Source organism: Nannobrachium achirus (genome assembly GCF_963921795.1).
Source record: "Nannobrachium achirus genome assembly, chromosome: 21".
Lineage (NCBI taxonomy): Eukaryota > Metazoa > Chordata > Actinopteri > Myctophiformes > Myctophidae > Nannobrachium > Nannobrachium achirus.
This window is the reverse complement of record NC_137828.1, coordinates 15,765,498-15,783,710: the sequence shown is the minus strand read 5'-3', so window position 1 is coordinate 15,783,710 and position 18,213 is coordinate 15,765,498. Positions and strand designations below refer to the sequence as shown.

The following is an 18,213-nucleotide window of genomic DNA, read 5'->3' as shown; positions in this document are numbered from 1 at the left end:
GTGCAATTCGCCGCCGCCGGAAGGGACCGCACACATCGCGTCGCGGTAAAATGCGCAATGCAACGCGTTGTGAGTTTGTAGATCGGCTATTTTCAAATAGCCTAGGTATAAAATAGGGCCAAAGTGGTTTATGTATGTTTTATAATATTATAATTTATATCTGCAAAGTAACTAGTAACTAAAGTTTTCAAATAAATGTAGAGGAGTAAAAGTACAATATTTGGATCCAAGATGTAGTGGAGTATTGGAAATTGGAAAATACTCAAGTAAAGTACAAATACCTCAAAAGTGTACTTAAGTACAGTACTTGAGTACTTAGTTACTTTACACCACTGGAAACCGTGACCATAGAGCAGATCCCATAGCAGGGGGGGACGTCCGTAACCATGACAACAACAGAGCCCCAAGAGCCCATGGCTGTGCGTGTGGAGTAACTCATAAAGTCTGCTGCTTAGAGTTACACAGAGCTGAGAACAACCGCTGATAAACAGATTAAATGTGTTTCCTTCTGGCCTGATTCATTTTTCATTCTCGTCAGGTCATTCATTTGCCCAGGGACTGTGTAGGCATTTGTAGAGAAATCTCTATCTGTTCTAATTGGATATATTATTGCCTCTATCGACCGTTAGTGTGGGGATTTAAGGGGAGCAAATGCTAATTTCATGCAATTTTGACTTAAAGCGCGAAATTTTGCACAGATGTAGCCCAGGGCTTGCTCTAATGATTTAGCTAGGGCGCCCGAGTCTGCGACCTTCGGGGTCGCCACAGCGGCCAAATCAAGTTGGGCTCCCATTGACTTTCTATACAGGAGGAAAATACCCAGAATTATTTTTTTTTCTGGGTATTTAAGGAGGATCTGAGGGGTCTAACTAGGGGTTTGTCATGATGCTGAATCCATTGCAGGCATTTGTTTTGCACAAAAAACATTCAGTGCGCTAGAAATGGCCTCAGAAAACAATACACGTATGGGTGAGTATTCATGTTAGTCGGAGGCCTTAGGGTTTTTTTTTCTCGTGCTAATCAGTCTAAAAGTGCAAAATTTTGCACAGATGTAGCTCAGGGCATGCTCTAATGCAGGGGTCCTCAAATAGAAATCTTGAAGGTCCACAAATATTTTTTTGAAACAGGTCCGGGTCCGGAAAAACAAATATATATATATATATATATATATATATATATATATATATATATATATATGTATATATAAAAATAAAGTAATGGTCTGTTTCCAGATTCTTTATTAAAAGGTCTTAGGTCCTTAAATTATGAATGGCCTCACTGTCACCTGGCCTGGGGACTCCTCCAAAATCATTTGGGGACCTCACTTGACTGAAGTGCAACAACCCATTGAAGGGAGATTACAGAATGTTTAAATCAAAGTGGAGCAGAGATATTTTGCGCTGTTTGTTGCTTTGTTTTCTTTTAACAAACTGGGATAATTTTCGAATAATTTATGCTTGTGTCACAACATGAATATCGATCTGAAAACAAGTATCGCGCGTCAGAGACTAAAGCGGCTCGTAGCTCACTCCTGTACTGAGTAGGGAGGCTGCGTGCAGCTCACAGCTAGCTTAGCTGCATGGCTCGCTGGCTGCATATCCATGCAGAAAGAGAGACGGCGGTGGCACGTCCCGACAAACTCTCTGGAGAGAAGATTACAATCCTGCAAACATATTCACGTTGATGTTGTTGTGCGTGAATGAAGCCCACAGGTTTATAGTTGAGCTGTTGCAGGCTGCAGCTCCGAAAGCTTCGAGTAGCCTACTACTTGGACACTTCCGTGGTCTGTGGAATGAACTCTAGTGACCCAGCTGGTAACAGCCTATCAGCGTAGAGATGACAACCCATGTGGGCCGGCATCAGCCAATCAGCTCGTCGTTGTCTCTCTCTCTCTCTCTCTCTCTCTCTCTCTCTCTCTCTCACACACACACACACACTCACAGCGCATGCAATGAAGTGAAACGAAACGAAAATATTTTTCCTTTTTTTTTTTTTTTACTATAATTCGTCCTGGGTCCGGTCGGCGGTGCCTCGCGGTACGGACATGGACCGCGGTCCGCCTATTGAGGACCCCTGCTCTAATGATTTAGCTAGGGCGCCCGAGTCTGCGACATTCGGGGTCGCCACAGCGGCCAAATCAAGTTGGGCTCCCATCGACTTTAGTGATGAAAAGTGATGAGTCATCACTTTTCAGAGTTTTGTGGGTGCTGTGGTGACCCCGAAGGTCGCCATTTGAAAGGAAATAAGATGAAATGTGGTAAAAGTATAATATGTGGACTGTATTTAAGATGAGGTGAGGTCGCTGGTAAATAGTATATCACCTGAATGATGGTAGTATGACAGTCGGGGACCAATGCCTCGGACTTTGAATAACTTTAAACTGGTGTTAAAGCTAAAGCCCCCTTTCTGGTTCAATTGACTAAAATGGTCTTCAATTCTAAATTCTTCTGGTAAATGAAGTAAAATTATAAGATTAATGAGGTTCTGTAGATAAGTAAACTAATCGGTAAACTGTAGAATCTGTCTGAGAGATATTACAAATCTCTAAAGGAATTGAGTGATTATCTAAGAATCTTTTGAGCACAACCGTAGATAGATAGATAGATAGATAGATAGATAGATAGATATATAGATAGATAGATAGATAGAAAAATGTGGGTTTTTCACTGGAAATTATGCATTTTTTTAAGTTAAAAACGGTTCGGCTCTACATGGCGGCAGAACCGTTTTGGGCTTAATATAGGGTTTATAAAAAGCATGATCTGTCTTAGTCTTACCTTGGGTCAGGAGAAATAGTTATTTCACAGTCATGCACAGTGAGACTAGTTCCTGTTATCAATGCTTATTGCTTAATGGTGTTGGATAAAGAAAGAAGAAGGAAGAGGGGAGAAGATTTTCTGTTGCGTGCTTACCCACAGACATCCGCTGCTTCCTTGAGGGTAAACAGTCATGGCTCTCCTCTCAGTTTAATCAAACATGCCGCTCTAGGATACGTTTCCTTTTTTTCTCTCCCTGTCTCTGTTCAATGCCGTGTTGTGTGCTGAAAAAGCTGCACAGGGCCGTGGGGGGAGGGTGGGGCGAACAGAACGTTGAGAGTTGATCTTATGTTTAACGGGCGGCACTCGCAGCCTTGTAGCAGGCCAGCGGCACTTCTTTTCTTTTTTTCTTCTTTTTTTCTCATGTCGTCGGCGTCGCATGACGCCCCGGCAAAGTGGCGCCCTGGGCAATGGCCCTGCTTGCCCCCTACCACCGTCTGCCCCTGATGGCCGCAGTTATTGATGTCATAAGGTCTCACTCGCTCAGAGGCTGAATGTTGTATAATACTAGAGGGTCGCGGCCCTTCGGGCCGCTCACATCTAGTTAAAAAAAAAAAAAATAAAAAAAAGTAAAATAAAAAAAAAAAGTTAAAAAAAAATAATAATAAAATAAAAATAAAAATGTTTTGGGGGGGGAACTATTGTGGCGGAACTATTGTGCCGCAGCACGTTTCCGGTCGGACATATTTGACCGCCGGACGCACTTCTCGGAGGGGCTGCGCTCTCTAGGGGCTGTGTGTGTGTGTGTGTGTGTGTGTGTGTGTGTGTGTGTGTTCTGGCTACGCCCCCCTCGGTTGAAATTGGATCCGCCGGTCCCATAGCTGGGAATACGAGCCAATCACCGGTCACCATGGCAACGGGGGGCCAATGATAGAGTTATGGGCGGTATTATTCCCTACGTTCTCCCTACATCTGATCTAGCTATGAGTTGAAGTGGAGGCGAAATGGGCGTGAATGGGCTTGGAAGTGGGATGTAATAGTAGATATCTCAAGGATATGTGATATTATATTACTGTATATCGTATCCCCCCCAGGGTCACAACACGCAACGTATCGTGATGTGATGCATTTTCACAACATCTCTGAAGAAAATGATTTTAACAACAAAAATCTTGTATGCGGCGGGTCCATGGCACAAAATATTGTCAAATTGGCCAATTACATACAGTATTAACGGTTCATGATTTCAGTCCAAAGTGCTTGTTCGCAGACCAGAATCTAATACACAAGCTCATAATAGCTCGCCTCCTCAACTGATGGAGAAAAGGAATTCATGACTTCGATAAAGGGGCAGTATATTACAGAAAGCAACACACTTATAAACAATCTGCGGTTCCTTATTTGCCATTAAACCCACAACGCTTAGATTCTTCAAAGTGCTAGCCATGGCTGTCAGCTTAGATTTCACCCTTTTACAATGATGGATTACCTCTAATTCAATTATACCGCTTGCTGTAGAGACACACACACACACACACACACACACACACACACACACACACACACACACACACACACACACACACACACACACACACACACACACACACACACACACACACACACACACACACACACACACACACACACACACACACACACACACACACACACACGTACGTCAATAAAACACACACACATGATCCTGTGTGTGTTTAATGGTAGCTGCTGCGGTTAGCATTAAGTCGAAAGCTGAGAACGTGGGCTAGTGTGTGTGTGTGTGGGCACACGTCACGTGCACCTGTGTGTGCGTGCGTGCGTGCATGCGTGCGTGCGTGCGTGTAATATGACAGTGTATTGTTTACCTCACAGCTCTGCCAGCGGTTGGGGATGTTAGGCCTTAGTTTCTGTTCACACACCACCTTCCTCATCTCCTCCACAGACGGGTCTGACTGGACCAGGTCATAGTAGGGCAGCTGGTAGTCCTCGTGGATGCCTGGCACACGCGCACACACAGAGTAAACAATCTGAAAATGCACCCTCTGCAAAACCCTCAATAGATACATACAGTACATCAGGGGTAGGCAACCTTAGGCACGGGTGCCAACATTGGCACAGGGGAGGGTGATTACCGGCACACTGGCAGAAGTTTGAGAGAGAGGATTTTTATTTTAAAAATAAATCTTTTTTTTAAACATGGTCAATTAAATGAAGTTAGCTAATTACATCTTGCACAAAATTCTACATTCATTAAAACTCTGAACTCTGACTGGGGAGGGAGTCGGGGAGATAGTTGGATTATTGATCTGAGTCTAACGGCCGGACTACACCAAGCCGTTTCGCGCGCATCAGTGCGTATGCGGGGCGCGCGCGCGTATGCGCGTTTTGGATAGAGCCAATGTATATTAATTCAGCCGGCTACACCAGCCGTACGGATTGCGCGAACCACGGATACGCATTCCCTAAAAATAGGATCGGTTCTATTTTTAAGCACGCATATGCGTTTTGTACACAGACTATCTGGTCTTCCTCACATATACTCCCTCCTTGGTGTAGCCTGGAGCGTTTACGCATACGCGAGCGTCTTCACGGACAGTACGCGCGTATGCACAAATTCTTTGGTGTAGTCCGGCCGTAATGATCGTTATAACAATGTCCTGCCAATCAAAATATGTCAAAATATTTGTCATTAAACGTGGTCAATTAAATGAAGTTAGCTAATTTATAGCAAATTTCATCTTGCAGATAGTTCTACATTCATTAAAACTTTGAACTCTGACTGGGGAGAGAATCGGGGAGATGGATTATTGCTCTGGGTATAATGATCCTTATAACAATGTCGGGACAATCAAAATATTAAAATGTATGTTGACATGGCACACTGACACTCTAGAAAATAATAACGTGGCACTTCATTTCTAAAAGGTTGCTGACCCCTGCAGTACATAGTACACACATACGTTGGTGTAGTTTCTTTCAACTGATTCATCAAAAGGATGCATCAGTTGCAAATTAGCCTCTTGAACCCCATTGCCCCCGCCGGTGGGGGAAAAAGGTGTTGACCTCTGAACAGCTGTCAATAAATGTCAATAAATCAATAGAGACCAAATCAAACTACAATTTCTTTGTTGATTATTGTTACAGTGGTCCTACAGCATAGTAATCAGCTGCCATTGTACTTTTCATCCATACATTACTCATATTACAGTATTATTACTACTTATTGTTACTCGTTTTTATCATGTTTCACCCTATACATTAACATTACTAATATTACAGCACTACTCTCACTAAAACGTCTGTAGAGTTTACATAGTTTGGAATATATACATACAATTTTGCCTATCAATTGATTATACCTTGGTGAACAATTTCTCTATTCACTATTAGAGCTGTCAGTTTGCCTCTAAAATCCCATTCGAATTTCATTCATTCATTTTTATAATGTTTCGAAAATAGTCGAATATGTTATACAATATATAAAAAAAAAATGTTTTAATTTTTTATCTATATATTTTTTATAAAATGTATAGTTGTAAAATAATAAGCACATTATGTGCGCAAATTCAGATGCTATAACAGGCTGGGAAAAAAGCTAAGCTACAAGCCCTAATTACATTGCATCATCGACAGGCTGTGGGCTTGTAGATCAGCGGAGGCGTGGCTAGCAGCTAAATAGCTTGTTTAGGCAGCGTGTCTTCCTTCCTAAAAGCCAGCTCCTCTACGTTACTGACAGACAAATATTACATTAGTCTTTGGCTGTCCGCTGTTGTCATAAGTTTCTTAAATGTTACTTTCAACTGAAGCTTGGAAACAGCAGGAGAAATAGCCAAGTAGCAAACCAGCAAATACTATGAAGAAAGGAGAGGAGAGGGGCAGAGGAGAGCTCCGGACTGCATCGATGCAAACGGTGGTGTCGGGTGTCTCACACACACACAAAGTGCAGTGGCATAACTTTCTCTGTGTCCACTGCAGTGCATGCCATGTACACACGTAATTGTTGATCATTTGTGACTTGATGAAATAATTATTATTTCATTAAGTCAATTATTTTCGCAATGGGAGGTCAGGAAAAACGTTTTTTGTTTACTTTTTTTTTATATATAAACTTTTTTTTTATTTTATTTTACATTTCAAATAGTAATTGAAGTATTCGACTTTCATCCATTTCTTTAATATTCGAATTATAGTCGAAAAACGAATTTCATTCTGACAGGCCTATTCACTATATATGTTTTCAATTAGGTCTTGAAGCTCATTCACTATTCAGAAGGCAAAATTTCCATAGGCGGAGGTCTTTTTTCAATCATCTTTTCCTAGGTAAATGATCACAGCAGGACAATTTGGTAAGAGAAATGTGATGTTTTACACTGCATTTGTGAATTTTCAGGGGTTAGCTGACATTTGGCGAGTCAAGAGTAGCCACAATCATGGTAGTTTTGTGTCCACAACTGTTCCAATTTGGGCATACATTTTAGGCGGATTTTTCCCCTGGACCCCCCCTGGGGCTTAACAGGTTAGAAAAAAGCAACAAGAACAACAAAACGTTTGCACTTTGATATTTGTAGAACATCTATTTTCACAGAATGTTCGCTCTGTTATGGGCTGGCTGTTTTTCATTTTGTTTTAGTTTGTTTTTTCCCTAGGATAGGGTCTGGCCTGCCTGGTATTGTGGGCGCGTGGAGGTCTGCCTGGGCGGCGTTCTCGTTTCCCAAATCCTCCTGCAGTTGGCTGTGGTGGTTCCTCTCAATCAAGCAGAGAGGATAAAAGCCTGGCTCTCCACTCCAGCCCTTGCCAGTTTGTTCAGTTGCCGACCGGTAAAAGTCACTGTGTCTCTTGTTCCTCAGTTTGTTTTGGACTGCGTTTTGCGTATTATTAATTCCCCCCGTCTCTCTCACTCGGATCGCTCCAATTACTCCATGCCTGCTGCCGGCCCGCCAGACCAGCTTTCTACAGCCATAACAGCCCTAACTTGAATGATTCATTTTTGATTATTGAACTACTTTGATTTTTGAACTACACTTGGAACTTACCCTAACACGCTCCAGATTATAGGGACACTATGGTTGAGGTGTTTCGGCACGAGCACGTCTCACCTGATTCAATATCTTCTCTATGCTTTTTATTTTTTGCACAAAGCTTTTTTCCCCCCGCATTCACTGTAGTAGGCTACAGTTACACTACGGGTACATATACTAACACTTGTGTTGCTATCAATTAAATCTCTTTGAAGGTCCGCGATGCCATGGTCTCCATAGACTTCCATGTAGTTCATAGTGCACGGATCATGCACTCCCATGCCTAGATCATGCACCACGTGTGTGCACGCTGTTCACAGCTTTCAAACAAAGAAATCCGCTTGGAAATCCGTTCAGGCATTCATGAGATATCAGCCATTATGTTTTTACATTATGTAAACAAACATGGCTGCCATGTTTGAAAGATGGGATTGGTATGGGGGTTAAACATGCAATTTCGCGATCGCGATCACGCCTAATACATTTTTTGAGGTCCAAAAAATATTTATGAAAAAAAGAAAATTGAAAAAAAAAAAAAAAAAAAAAAAAATCAGGAAACCAGGTTGGCACAGGGGGGGGGGGGGGGGGTACCTATACAAACTCGGGAAACTCGGGATTGGCACCAAACAGGATAATGGACTCAGACAACATAACGTCATTTATGCTGTGAAAATGTACACACTCTCTCTCTTTCTCTCTCTCTTTACCTCCCATAGAATAGCGGCTGGCGATCTCCCAGAAGACCAGTCCCATAGCGTAGATGTCTGCCCTCTTGAAAGACTCAAAGTGTTTCATGTTGATGGAGTCGTCCAGCACCTCTGGAGCCATGTACCTGAAAACATGAACAGCGAAACATTGTTTTTCTTTTGTTTTGTTTTTTTGCCACCTTTTCGTTGTCAGATTGTCATAGAAACACGGAGGCCATGATCAGTAGGCTGCCCACTGCAGGGTCCACTTGATTGCGACCGTCAGGTCGCAGTTACTATCAAAACCTCCAACGGCTGTCTGTCTGTCAGTCAGTCAGTCTGTCACGTCATGTCACACTTTTCCCCTACTCTTATCTCTGCCACCGTTGCCCCGATCCATGCCAAACTTTGCACACACACTCCTTAGCTGCCAAATCACCACCCCTCCTTTCTCACATGGCCCTCTTCTAGCGCCACCATGAGGCAGATTGTTGCAAAACACATTTTTGGACACTGCTCCTTCAGATTTTGCCCTGTGATACACTATTGTGTATCATGTGAGTGTTCCTGACTATGCATACATCAAGCATAAAACCATTTGGGTTCAGGGTTTGGAGTTATTCCTGTTCTTGTCCTTAAGTGCAAAAGGGGAGCTGACATGCACATCCCTAACCCAAGTTGGGCAGGTGCTCAGCGACGGGTAGATACTAAAAAAGGAAATAAAACGCTAGCACACTGAGGGCTCATATGCAAACAAGTGCTTTTATTGCACCAAATACAGGTCGTGATGTTTCGAGCACACTGCTCTTCTTCAGACTCAAGTCTGAAGAACTCGAGTCTGAAGAAGAGGAGTCTGCTCTTTATCAGTCTGCTCGATATCAGTGTGCTAGCGTTTTATTTCCTTACTTGGCCTTAAGTGCCTCTTCTGTTACACACGCACAAACACCATCTCACAACCACGCTCATCATCAACTCATCATCAACTAATCAGCCGTGCTCTTCATCAGCTCCAATCAGCGAGGCGGCAATCAGTGCAGCCCCGCCGAGGAGCTGCACTGATTCATAACAGGCCTTTGGGGGGGGGGTACGCGAAACAGTAAGCATGATTGATCAACATCGTGATTATCAGCAGTAAAGGAAATTAGTCCCCCTTTTTGGATGGGCAGTAATGCATTTTGCATGAACTGCATTAACCTTTTGATACATTTTTATCATTTTGGTGTGGTTGAATGTCCTTTGGGGGTGGAAGATACTCTTAGCCCATTAAAACCGGGAAAGGATTCATTTTTTTATTTTATAATTATTTGGGGTAAAAATCTTTTGACTGCATTTGTTGAATCGGCCTCTTAATGTCTTACAGTCTTAACCCATTTAGGCCTAACCTATAGAATAGGGCTAAATCAGAAATTAGCCTACAAAACAAATATGTTGCTACATACTGTACATGTACTGTAAGCCCCTCCCAAACAGCAAAATGTGTTCCCGGCCTGAATGGGTTTAATGTCTTGGAATGCAATGAGAGATGCCCTCATACAGCTAAAACTTTCAATTACGGATTTGCATGCACGCACACGTACATTACACCCGCCCGCCCGCCCGCCCGCCCGCCCGCCCGCCCGCCCGCACACACACACACACACACACACACACACACACACACACACACACACACACACACACACACACACACACACACACACACACACACACACACACACACACACACACACACACACACACACACACACACACACACACACACACACACACACACACACACACAGAAATGAGAGTGCCTGTGATCAAATAACTTCCACAGTGGGCATTAGGGAGAAAAGTCTTAATTAAATTATTTGAAATGGGAGTAGTTTGCAGATAATGAATACCACCCTGACAGCCTGGGTGTTGTGCTGTATTAGATCTGCTTGCACGACCACAACGCCTACCGCGTCTGGCAGCACCGCTGCCGCTGGAAGCTTTGCATGAATTAGTAACACCCAAAGCAATTAGTTGAATCTTAAGACCTTAATCAATATTACCATTAGCTATTAAAAAGGCAGCGCATGCACTCACTTGGCAATGCGTGAACGAACACACACAAATAAACCATTTTTTAAAAGGCACAAATTTGCTCGAAGAGAAAATACCCACTTAGCATGGCCTATATACATGGGCAACTGGCGGCCCAGGGGCCACATGCGGCCCCCACCTTCACTGAATGCGGCCCGCAGGTTGATATCAGAATTGTATTGATTTCAGCTGTGTCAATTCCAAACATGCAAACATGACCCGCTTTAATTCCTTCAGTCTATATTAGTAGCTTAATGTCTTTTTTATGTCCAAAGTATGCATTTAAGTGTGCGCGCGACGTGCGTGCATACATCGGCTCGGGTGATGGTCCCGCATCATAACGTTAACGTGGACTTATCCCGTATAATCCAATTCAATGTGTGATCGCGTCGCTCCATCGAGACATCATTGCGAGGCAGGCCCCGTTCACATAACATGGAGCTAGAATGAGCTCTGTTTACCAGCGCTCTGCGCGCGTCATGCACGTCACCAGCGTGCGTCATCAGCGAGCGCCGCTGAGGCTTATGGGTAATGTAGTGTTTTGGCTAATCTGGCGATAAAATACTAATATTGATTATTATTTATTGGTAGAAACGCCAGGAACGCCAATTTGGATATAAAGATGTTTCCAGACGTCTTTTTGGCTATTTTCACAGCCAATGTGTTAACAATCAAAATGTTACATTTCCGTTTCCGGATTCCAATAATAAAAAATAAAAAAATACAAAAAATTATTCAGGATTCCATTTCAAAAGAAGCAAAAATAACCGATCTACAAGCTCAAAACGCGTCGCAGCGCGACAAGTTTTGAGCTTGTAGATCGGCTTTTTTTGCTTCTTTTGTATGAGATATACTAGAATGACAAAGTACATAGCAATATGCAATGTGGCCCTCTCCATCATCAAAGTTGCCCACCCCTGGCCTAAATTAACTACTTAAGCCCCATTTAAAGCCGTACCTACAAGCTCACAAGTGACCTGGCAGATCTGTTATTTTAGAAACACATTACTACATATTGACATATCTTGAAAAACTGTGAATTTGTTTTGGTTTTGCCGGGGCTTATTATGATTGATCAAATAAACATGACCTCCTAAAAAGGATCGAGAGTGTGCTGGTGTTCTTTCCTAAGATTTATGCCAGAACCGTGCACACAATACACTGTGAACTATTCACCTGCTGAGTGCTCGCCTCTGAGCTCTTTTTCAAGTACTTTCCTAAACAGATATGTTTTTGCTGAGAGGCTGAGAGGAGAGAAAACAAATCCACCATTATCCCAAGCATTATTAGCATCTCTTTTCACCATCCTTAAGCCCTATATTTTATACATTTTTTTTGTTTTTTTTTGAGCAGCAGAACATCAGCAAAGAAAGGACACACAAAATAGTTATTTTTTTTCATTAAATAACAAGGTCATGTCTATTTGAGTATTAGTGTGTTTTGATTTATTTTCATGGAAGAGAGTAGAGACAGGCAGGTCGGAGTGGACATGCACTCTACCAGGACGTTGCAATTATGTGGTTGGTGCACTATCCAGTAAGCCAGGGGTCTTCAACAGGGGGTCCGGGACCCCTAGGCGGGTCCTCAGAGTTACTGCAGGGGGTCCTCCAAATCTTTGTGTGATAGAATTTTTTTCCTCCTTTTTTATATTAACCACTTGAACCCTAGCGCCCATATTCTGAGAACTTTAGCCAAACATTGCAGATCTACAAGCTCACAACAACTTACAATATAATAAGCGCACAAGCATTATTGTAAGTTGGCTGAGAATGAGTTAAGTATTGACAGTTCAAGTGGTTAAATATCTGAAAACACAAATTGATATGAATCCAAAATACACTGATGATTGTGCTGTCAAACGATGAAACTATATGGAATCTATAAAAAGGTTGTGGGGGTCCCTGCTTCATCTCTCTCTCAACTAAGGGGTCCTTGGCCTGAAAAAGCTGAAGACCCCTGCAGTAAGCTACTCCATTATAATATTTTTTAATAATACATGGTTCTATTCTTACTAGTAAGACGCATCAGGGCGACATGCGACCGTCGCGCCAATTCTTGGCCATCTGGCCAGTGATGTATATCGGACCAGTTACCCATATATGGAGAACCCTGGTACCCATATATGGAGATCCATGTACTGTATATGGTACATCCCTTTTATGCCCATACATGGAGATCACTGTCTGAACCAGCCACACAGATATGGCATTCCCATATGAAGTTAGATATGGGCTTAATATTGATGACATCAGGGATCTCCATGTATTGGCATAAAAGGGATGATTCTGTTAGAGTGGTTCCCATGACATCACAACATACAATCCCTTTTATGCCCATACATGGAGATCCCTATCTGATGGTGATATCACAGTGATGTGTCAAGGGAACCACAGTGTCAGGCGTGACCTTCAGAGATACATGGATACGTGGACAAGATGTGCCGGGTGTGTCATCACAGTGATGTCAGAGCATGATTTCAGAGCAGCAAACCAATAGGCCGTTAAAATGTGTACACACAAACAGACAGACAGACACACACACGGAGACAAGCTGTGACATTTCTCATGGTAAACTGCAACCTTTGGTCGCAATAAAATGCCTACTACCTTAACTGATTTATTCTGCTTTTTTAAATGGATTTAGTAATGTAAAGTGGTGGTACTCTGGCATGTTTTGAGAGGAGTTACTTTAGTTCATTGGTTCTCAAAGTGGGATCCGGGGACCCCCAGGGGTCCTTGAGGGAGTTCCAGGGCGTCCCCAGCAAAACGATAGTTAAGAACCACAGGTCCATTTGGTTCCATTTGTACACTTGAATTAAATTAACATTGATTTAACAATATAAATTGGGGTCTCAGAGATAGTAATGCAATTAAATGGGGGTCCGGAGCCTATAATGCATGTCAAACTGGGGGTCATTAAAACGTTTGGGAATCACTGCTAGAGCTGTAAAAAGTCTTCTCATATTGGGGTCCCTGGCATATCTTTTCAAATGGGGGTCCGCAGGCTGATAAGTATCAATTTGGGGGTCCTTAACGTGAAAAAAGTGTCCAAAACTGTTACTTTTCAGAATTCAAATAAAGAAAAAGCAAAAAGATTGCAGCTGTAAGAGCTTGTAGATTGGCTTGTAAGCCATTCATTTACACAAGCAAAACATGAAAAGTTAAGGTTTCTGCCAGACAGCAACGATATGAAAAACTACACAGGTTTTATTTTTTCCATTTATTGAAAAGTCTGACGTTAAACATTATACAGTGATAGATGGACACAGAGAAGAGAAAGACAGAGTGAAAGAGAAATCTGGAGAGAGAGATTACAGTTAGATGTTGAGTGAGTATGAGAGAGAGAGAGAGAGAGAGAGAGAGAGAGAGAGAGAGAGAGAGAGAGAGAGAGAGAAAGGGAGAGGGAGAGAGAGAGAGAGAGAGAGAGAGAGAGAGAGAAAGGGAGAGGGAGAGGAATGATGACTATGGTCCCTGGAAGGTAAATGGAGGAGAGCGAGGAATGGAGGTGAATTCATTACAGTCCTGTGTCCCAACCTCCCACCAGCACTCGCCCCCCTGTCATTGGGGACCTAACCGGGGCGGGACCCAACCTTCAGAACCTTGGATATCATCTTGGATATTACATTAGTAATCTCAGACATGAGACCAACAAGGACAGAGAGACAGAGATAGAGAGGGAGGGAGGGAGGGACGGACGGACGGACGGACGGACGGACGGACGCAGACAGAGAGTGAGTTAACAGACTTTAATCCAGCTGTTTGGGTGACCCTGGAAGCAAGCCTGTGAGATGGTATCACAAATTCTGTGTATTTGTTCAATCTCTCACAGTAGTTTTGTCGATTGCTCATTCCACCAAGGGGTCGAGTCCAGATACACTGACCTCGGAATAGAACAGCGTTTAGTAAATAGCTCACTTCCATCTGCTGCGGTCCTTCGGGAAGTAGATGTAAAATATGTTCTACCTACGGTAGAGTACACAATGCATAATGAAGTTATGCAGGGTGTGTGTGTGTGTGTGTGTGTGTGTGTGTGCCAATTTGAATTTCTCATTATGGAGGAATGGAGCCTTATGTTTTGACACTCTTCAAAACTAAACTACTCCTGAGGATGTTGCTGTGCACTTGGCCAATGAAAGAGTCTTGTGATTGTGGACAGATGTTGCAATTTTGTTTGTATCATGTTTTGTCTTCCCATTTTTCTAAGCGGTGTCCTAACTGTTTACATGGTGACGGTCTCTAGAGAGAACTGCAAAATAAAATGTCACATATGCCTTCCGTTTAGACCAGTGGTTCTCAACCTGTTGGTCAGGACCCCCAGGGGGGGTCCCTACACTATTTTGGGGGGTCCCCAGATGATTAACTTAATGTGCAACATTGTTTTCTCACTCAACAGCGAGCAAACCATCATAAAGTTTAGGTGTATAGACTGATATATGCACATTTCCAAAGTGACAATTTAAGAACTTTTTAATACTTCTAAAATGACAAATCAAACATTGGCGAAATTGTCAAATATTAGAGGCAGACATTTTGAAAATAGCCGATCTACATGCTTGTAGAGCATGCAGATCTGCTATTTTCACAATAGAACCGTGTTATACAAAATGTAATGCCTCAACTCTTAGCGCTCGTCAGGATCCCCAGTTAAAAATGCGATTATTTTGGGGGTCGCGGCCTGAAAAGGTGGAGAAGCACTGGTTTAGACAATGGCATTTTTGGGGGCTGAACCCGCAACAAAGTGAAACCACCTGTCTAAGTGGAAATCTTTGTAGACACTAGGGCATTCAGGAATAGTGATTTTTAGTATTCAAATTATTTGACCTCAAAGTATTCGAATAGTCGAATATTCGACAGGACTGGCCAAACTGTTTTCACAATATTTATCTGCGGAACCGAGTCACATTAAATGTAATACCTACATTCCAAGTGCTTGTCAGGGTGGGGGTGCCCAGTTCAAATATGTTTATTTTGGGGGTCACGGCCTAAAAAGGTTTGAGAACCCCTGGTATAGAGCATTAACAAATTCATCCACCAGGGGCATTGACAACTCATTCTTATGACTTCCTATCTAGCCAAGCTTTATACACTTATCTAGCCAAGCTTTATAAACTTTTTTTTTTAAAAGACAAAAAACGAAAAACAAAAACAAAAAAAAAGCGAATATTCGACTTCGGTGAACAACGTCGAATAGGGCCTTTGATATTCGAATATTTAATATAAAACGGGGGAATCGGTGCAATGGTGAATGTAAACAGAACAGCTGTGATAGAAAGAAGAACAGAAGTGCGTCACTGGTCTCTATCTCAGGGGTTCCCAAACTTTTTTGTCTCAGGGCACCCCATTAATTTTTTTTTAATCCGAGGCACCCCTAAATTATAATTTTCACTCCCAGCACCTTATATTTATAGCATATCGTTGTTTTCAGGTGGAAACCTTGTAAGTCCAAAACCGTTTTGTATTTATCATCTATAAAATGAAGCAGATCTACAAGCAGATCTACAAGCACACTGTGTGCTTGTAGATCGGCTGTTTTCACTAGTTTTGTGCGACAGTCTTGTATGATGAAGATGGGCTTTGCTTTACCAAAAGACGTACACATTTGAAACTTGGAGATACAAGGTTTCTGCCCGACAGTGACGATATATTTTAGTAATTATGTTGCGAGGAAAACATTGAGATAATATCCATTTTGGTTAGAACTGACTGAAAATAACTTTGTAGCCTAGTTGAAGTTTAAAAGTATACTAAATATGTATGTGTCCAAGTGGCCAAATAAATTCCAAATATTATCAAATTATCTTGCGGCACCCCTTGACTGCCGTCACGGCACCCCAGGGTGCCCCGTCACCCACTTTGAAAACCCCTGCTCTATCTGTCACTGCCATCTAGCCACAGGGCACGCACTCTACACCAATTTAAATCACTGGTCTCCGTGTAAATGCAGAATAAAGAATTACAACGCAACAGCACTTTGCCGCTTTCTGTTCTGATCGTCTAAAAAGAGAGCCTTGGTTGTTACCAATTACCTCTATAGTCTCTGCCACTGCTGAGCCTTATTTAGTTATATGGGAGGGTGTAGAGTCTGTAGACCTTGCCTGGCTCCAGCCAATAGACCCGCCCACTCTCTGAGTGGACTGGTTCTCTTGGTCTGGAGGTGTCATATGACGCGTCTCTTGATTCGGTTTCTTGGCTAACCGACCAATGAAATCAATGCAAGACAGAGGAGGGGTGCGTCTAACTTTTGAAAATCAACAGAAACAGTGGAGGGAGGGGTGGCTCACCAGAGTTCTTAATTGCCTCCTTTGAACTTCAGAAGAGCTACAACTACAATTGTCGATAGCTCGTTAGTGATTCTCTCTAATCAATGAAACATCAAAGACAATGACCTGTTTGGTGCATGTCACAGAGGGGAGGGGGAGGAGGGAATGTTTTGTGTACACAAGTCAAACACAACCCCTCCCACCAGATCTCTTGTGATTGGGAATTTCAAATCCCCTCCCCTTTGTAATCAAATAGAATAGGGACAACTTCAGACTCAAGCTCCAGCGTAGAGTCTGAAATCAGGCTAGTGTAGACCAGGGGTCTTCAACAGGGGGTCCGGGACCCCTAGGGGGTCCTCAAGAGTTACAGTAACACAGGGGGTCCTCCAAATCTTTTTTCCCTCCTTTTTTATTAACCACTTGAACCCTAGCATCCATATTCTGAGAACTTTTGCCAAAAATAGCAGATCTACAAGCTCACAACGAGCTTGTAGATCAGCTATTTTTGGCAAAGAGCTTTGGTGTAGAGGGGAAAAAGAGCAGAATAAGTACAGAGTGAAAGGTCAAGTTTATTAAGTATTGACGGTCCAAGTGGTTAAATATCTGAAAACACAAATTGACATGAACCCAAAATACACTGATGATTGTGCTGTCAAACGATGAAAATATATGGAATCTATTAGCCGCAAATTGCAACACTAGATTTTTTTTATAATCGGATGAATCTAGGGTTGCAATACCTCCCATAGGCATCCAATGCATCAAAACAGTTTTTTGCTATCTGATTGCAATAAACAACTTCAAATTCACCTATATTGGGGCTCTATGGAAAGCTCTGAGTATCCTCTTTCTATCTGCAAAGAGTTTCTTTCATAAAACTCCACCATAGACATGTTATGAGCAACTTTCTGTCAATAAATCCGAGCAGACATGGTTTATTTTCAAAGTGTTGAACTTCGGAAACGCTTGTCTTCTATTACGCAACGTACCCGCTGCCTCCTGCATTATGTGACATTTAGAACCAGTAGTGGTGGGAATTTTCGTTCATTTCCGTGAACCGAATCATCGTTCGTTCGTTCACAAGATAGATTCGGTCATTATCGTTCAATCGGTCGTTCACAACTTTCGGGAAGCGGGGGGGGGGGGGGGGGGGGGTGTATTGAGGCTGGCGTTGAGCCGGTCGTCACATCATTCTCGTTCAGAGCCGTGACCGATAATCAGTCGAGTTCAGTCAGTCAGTCAGTCAGTCAGTCAAGCACAAGCAGTCAAAAACACACCTCTCTCCTCTCTGCCTGACTGTTTCGGTCAGATGACAGACTCTACATGCATGGCCGGCCTGCCTGCTGCCTATCTTGTGAACGAGACCTGACGAAGATGACCGTCGCCGCACGCTCTATCATTATTAAACGGCCTACATCACTCAA

At 42.7% G+C, this 18,213-nt stretch overlaps 1 protein-coding gene across 1 annotated transcript in view; it reads right to left on the bottom strand.

Moving 5' to 3' along the window:
• tgfbr1b (transforming growth factor, beta receptor 1 b) overlaps positions 1 to 18,213 on the bottom strand; it is a 163,281-nt gene that overhangs the window by 21,121 nt on the left and 123,947 nt on the right. The window contains exons 7-8 of the mRNA XM_080752163.1: positions 8,482 to 8,606; positions 4,622 to 4,752 (exon numbers count right to left, since the gene is read on the bottom strand). Coding sequence (XP_080608289.1) covers positions 4,622 to 4,752; positions 8,482 to 8,606 — 256 coding nt within the window. The remainder of the gene's footprint in view (positions 1 to 4,621; positions 4,753 to 8,481; positions 8,607 to 18,213) is intronic.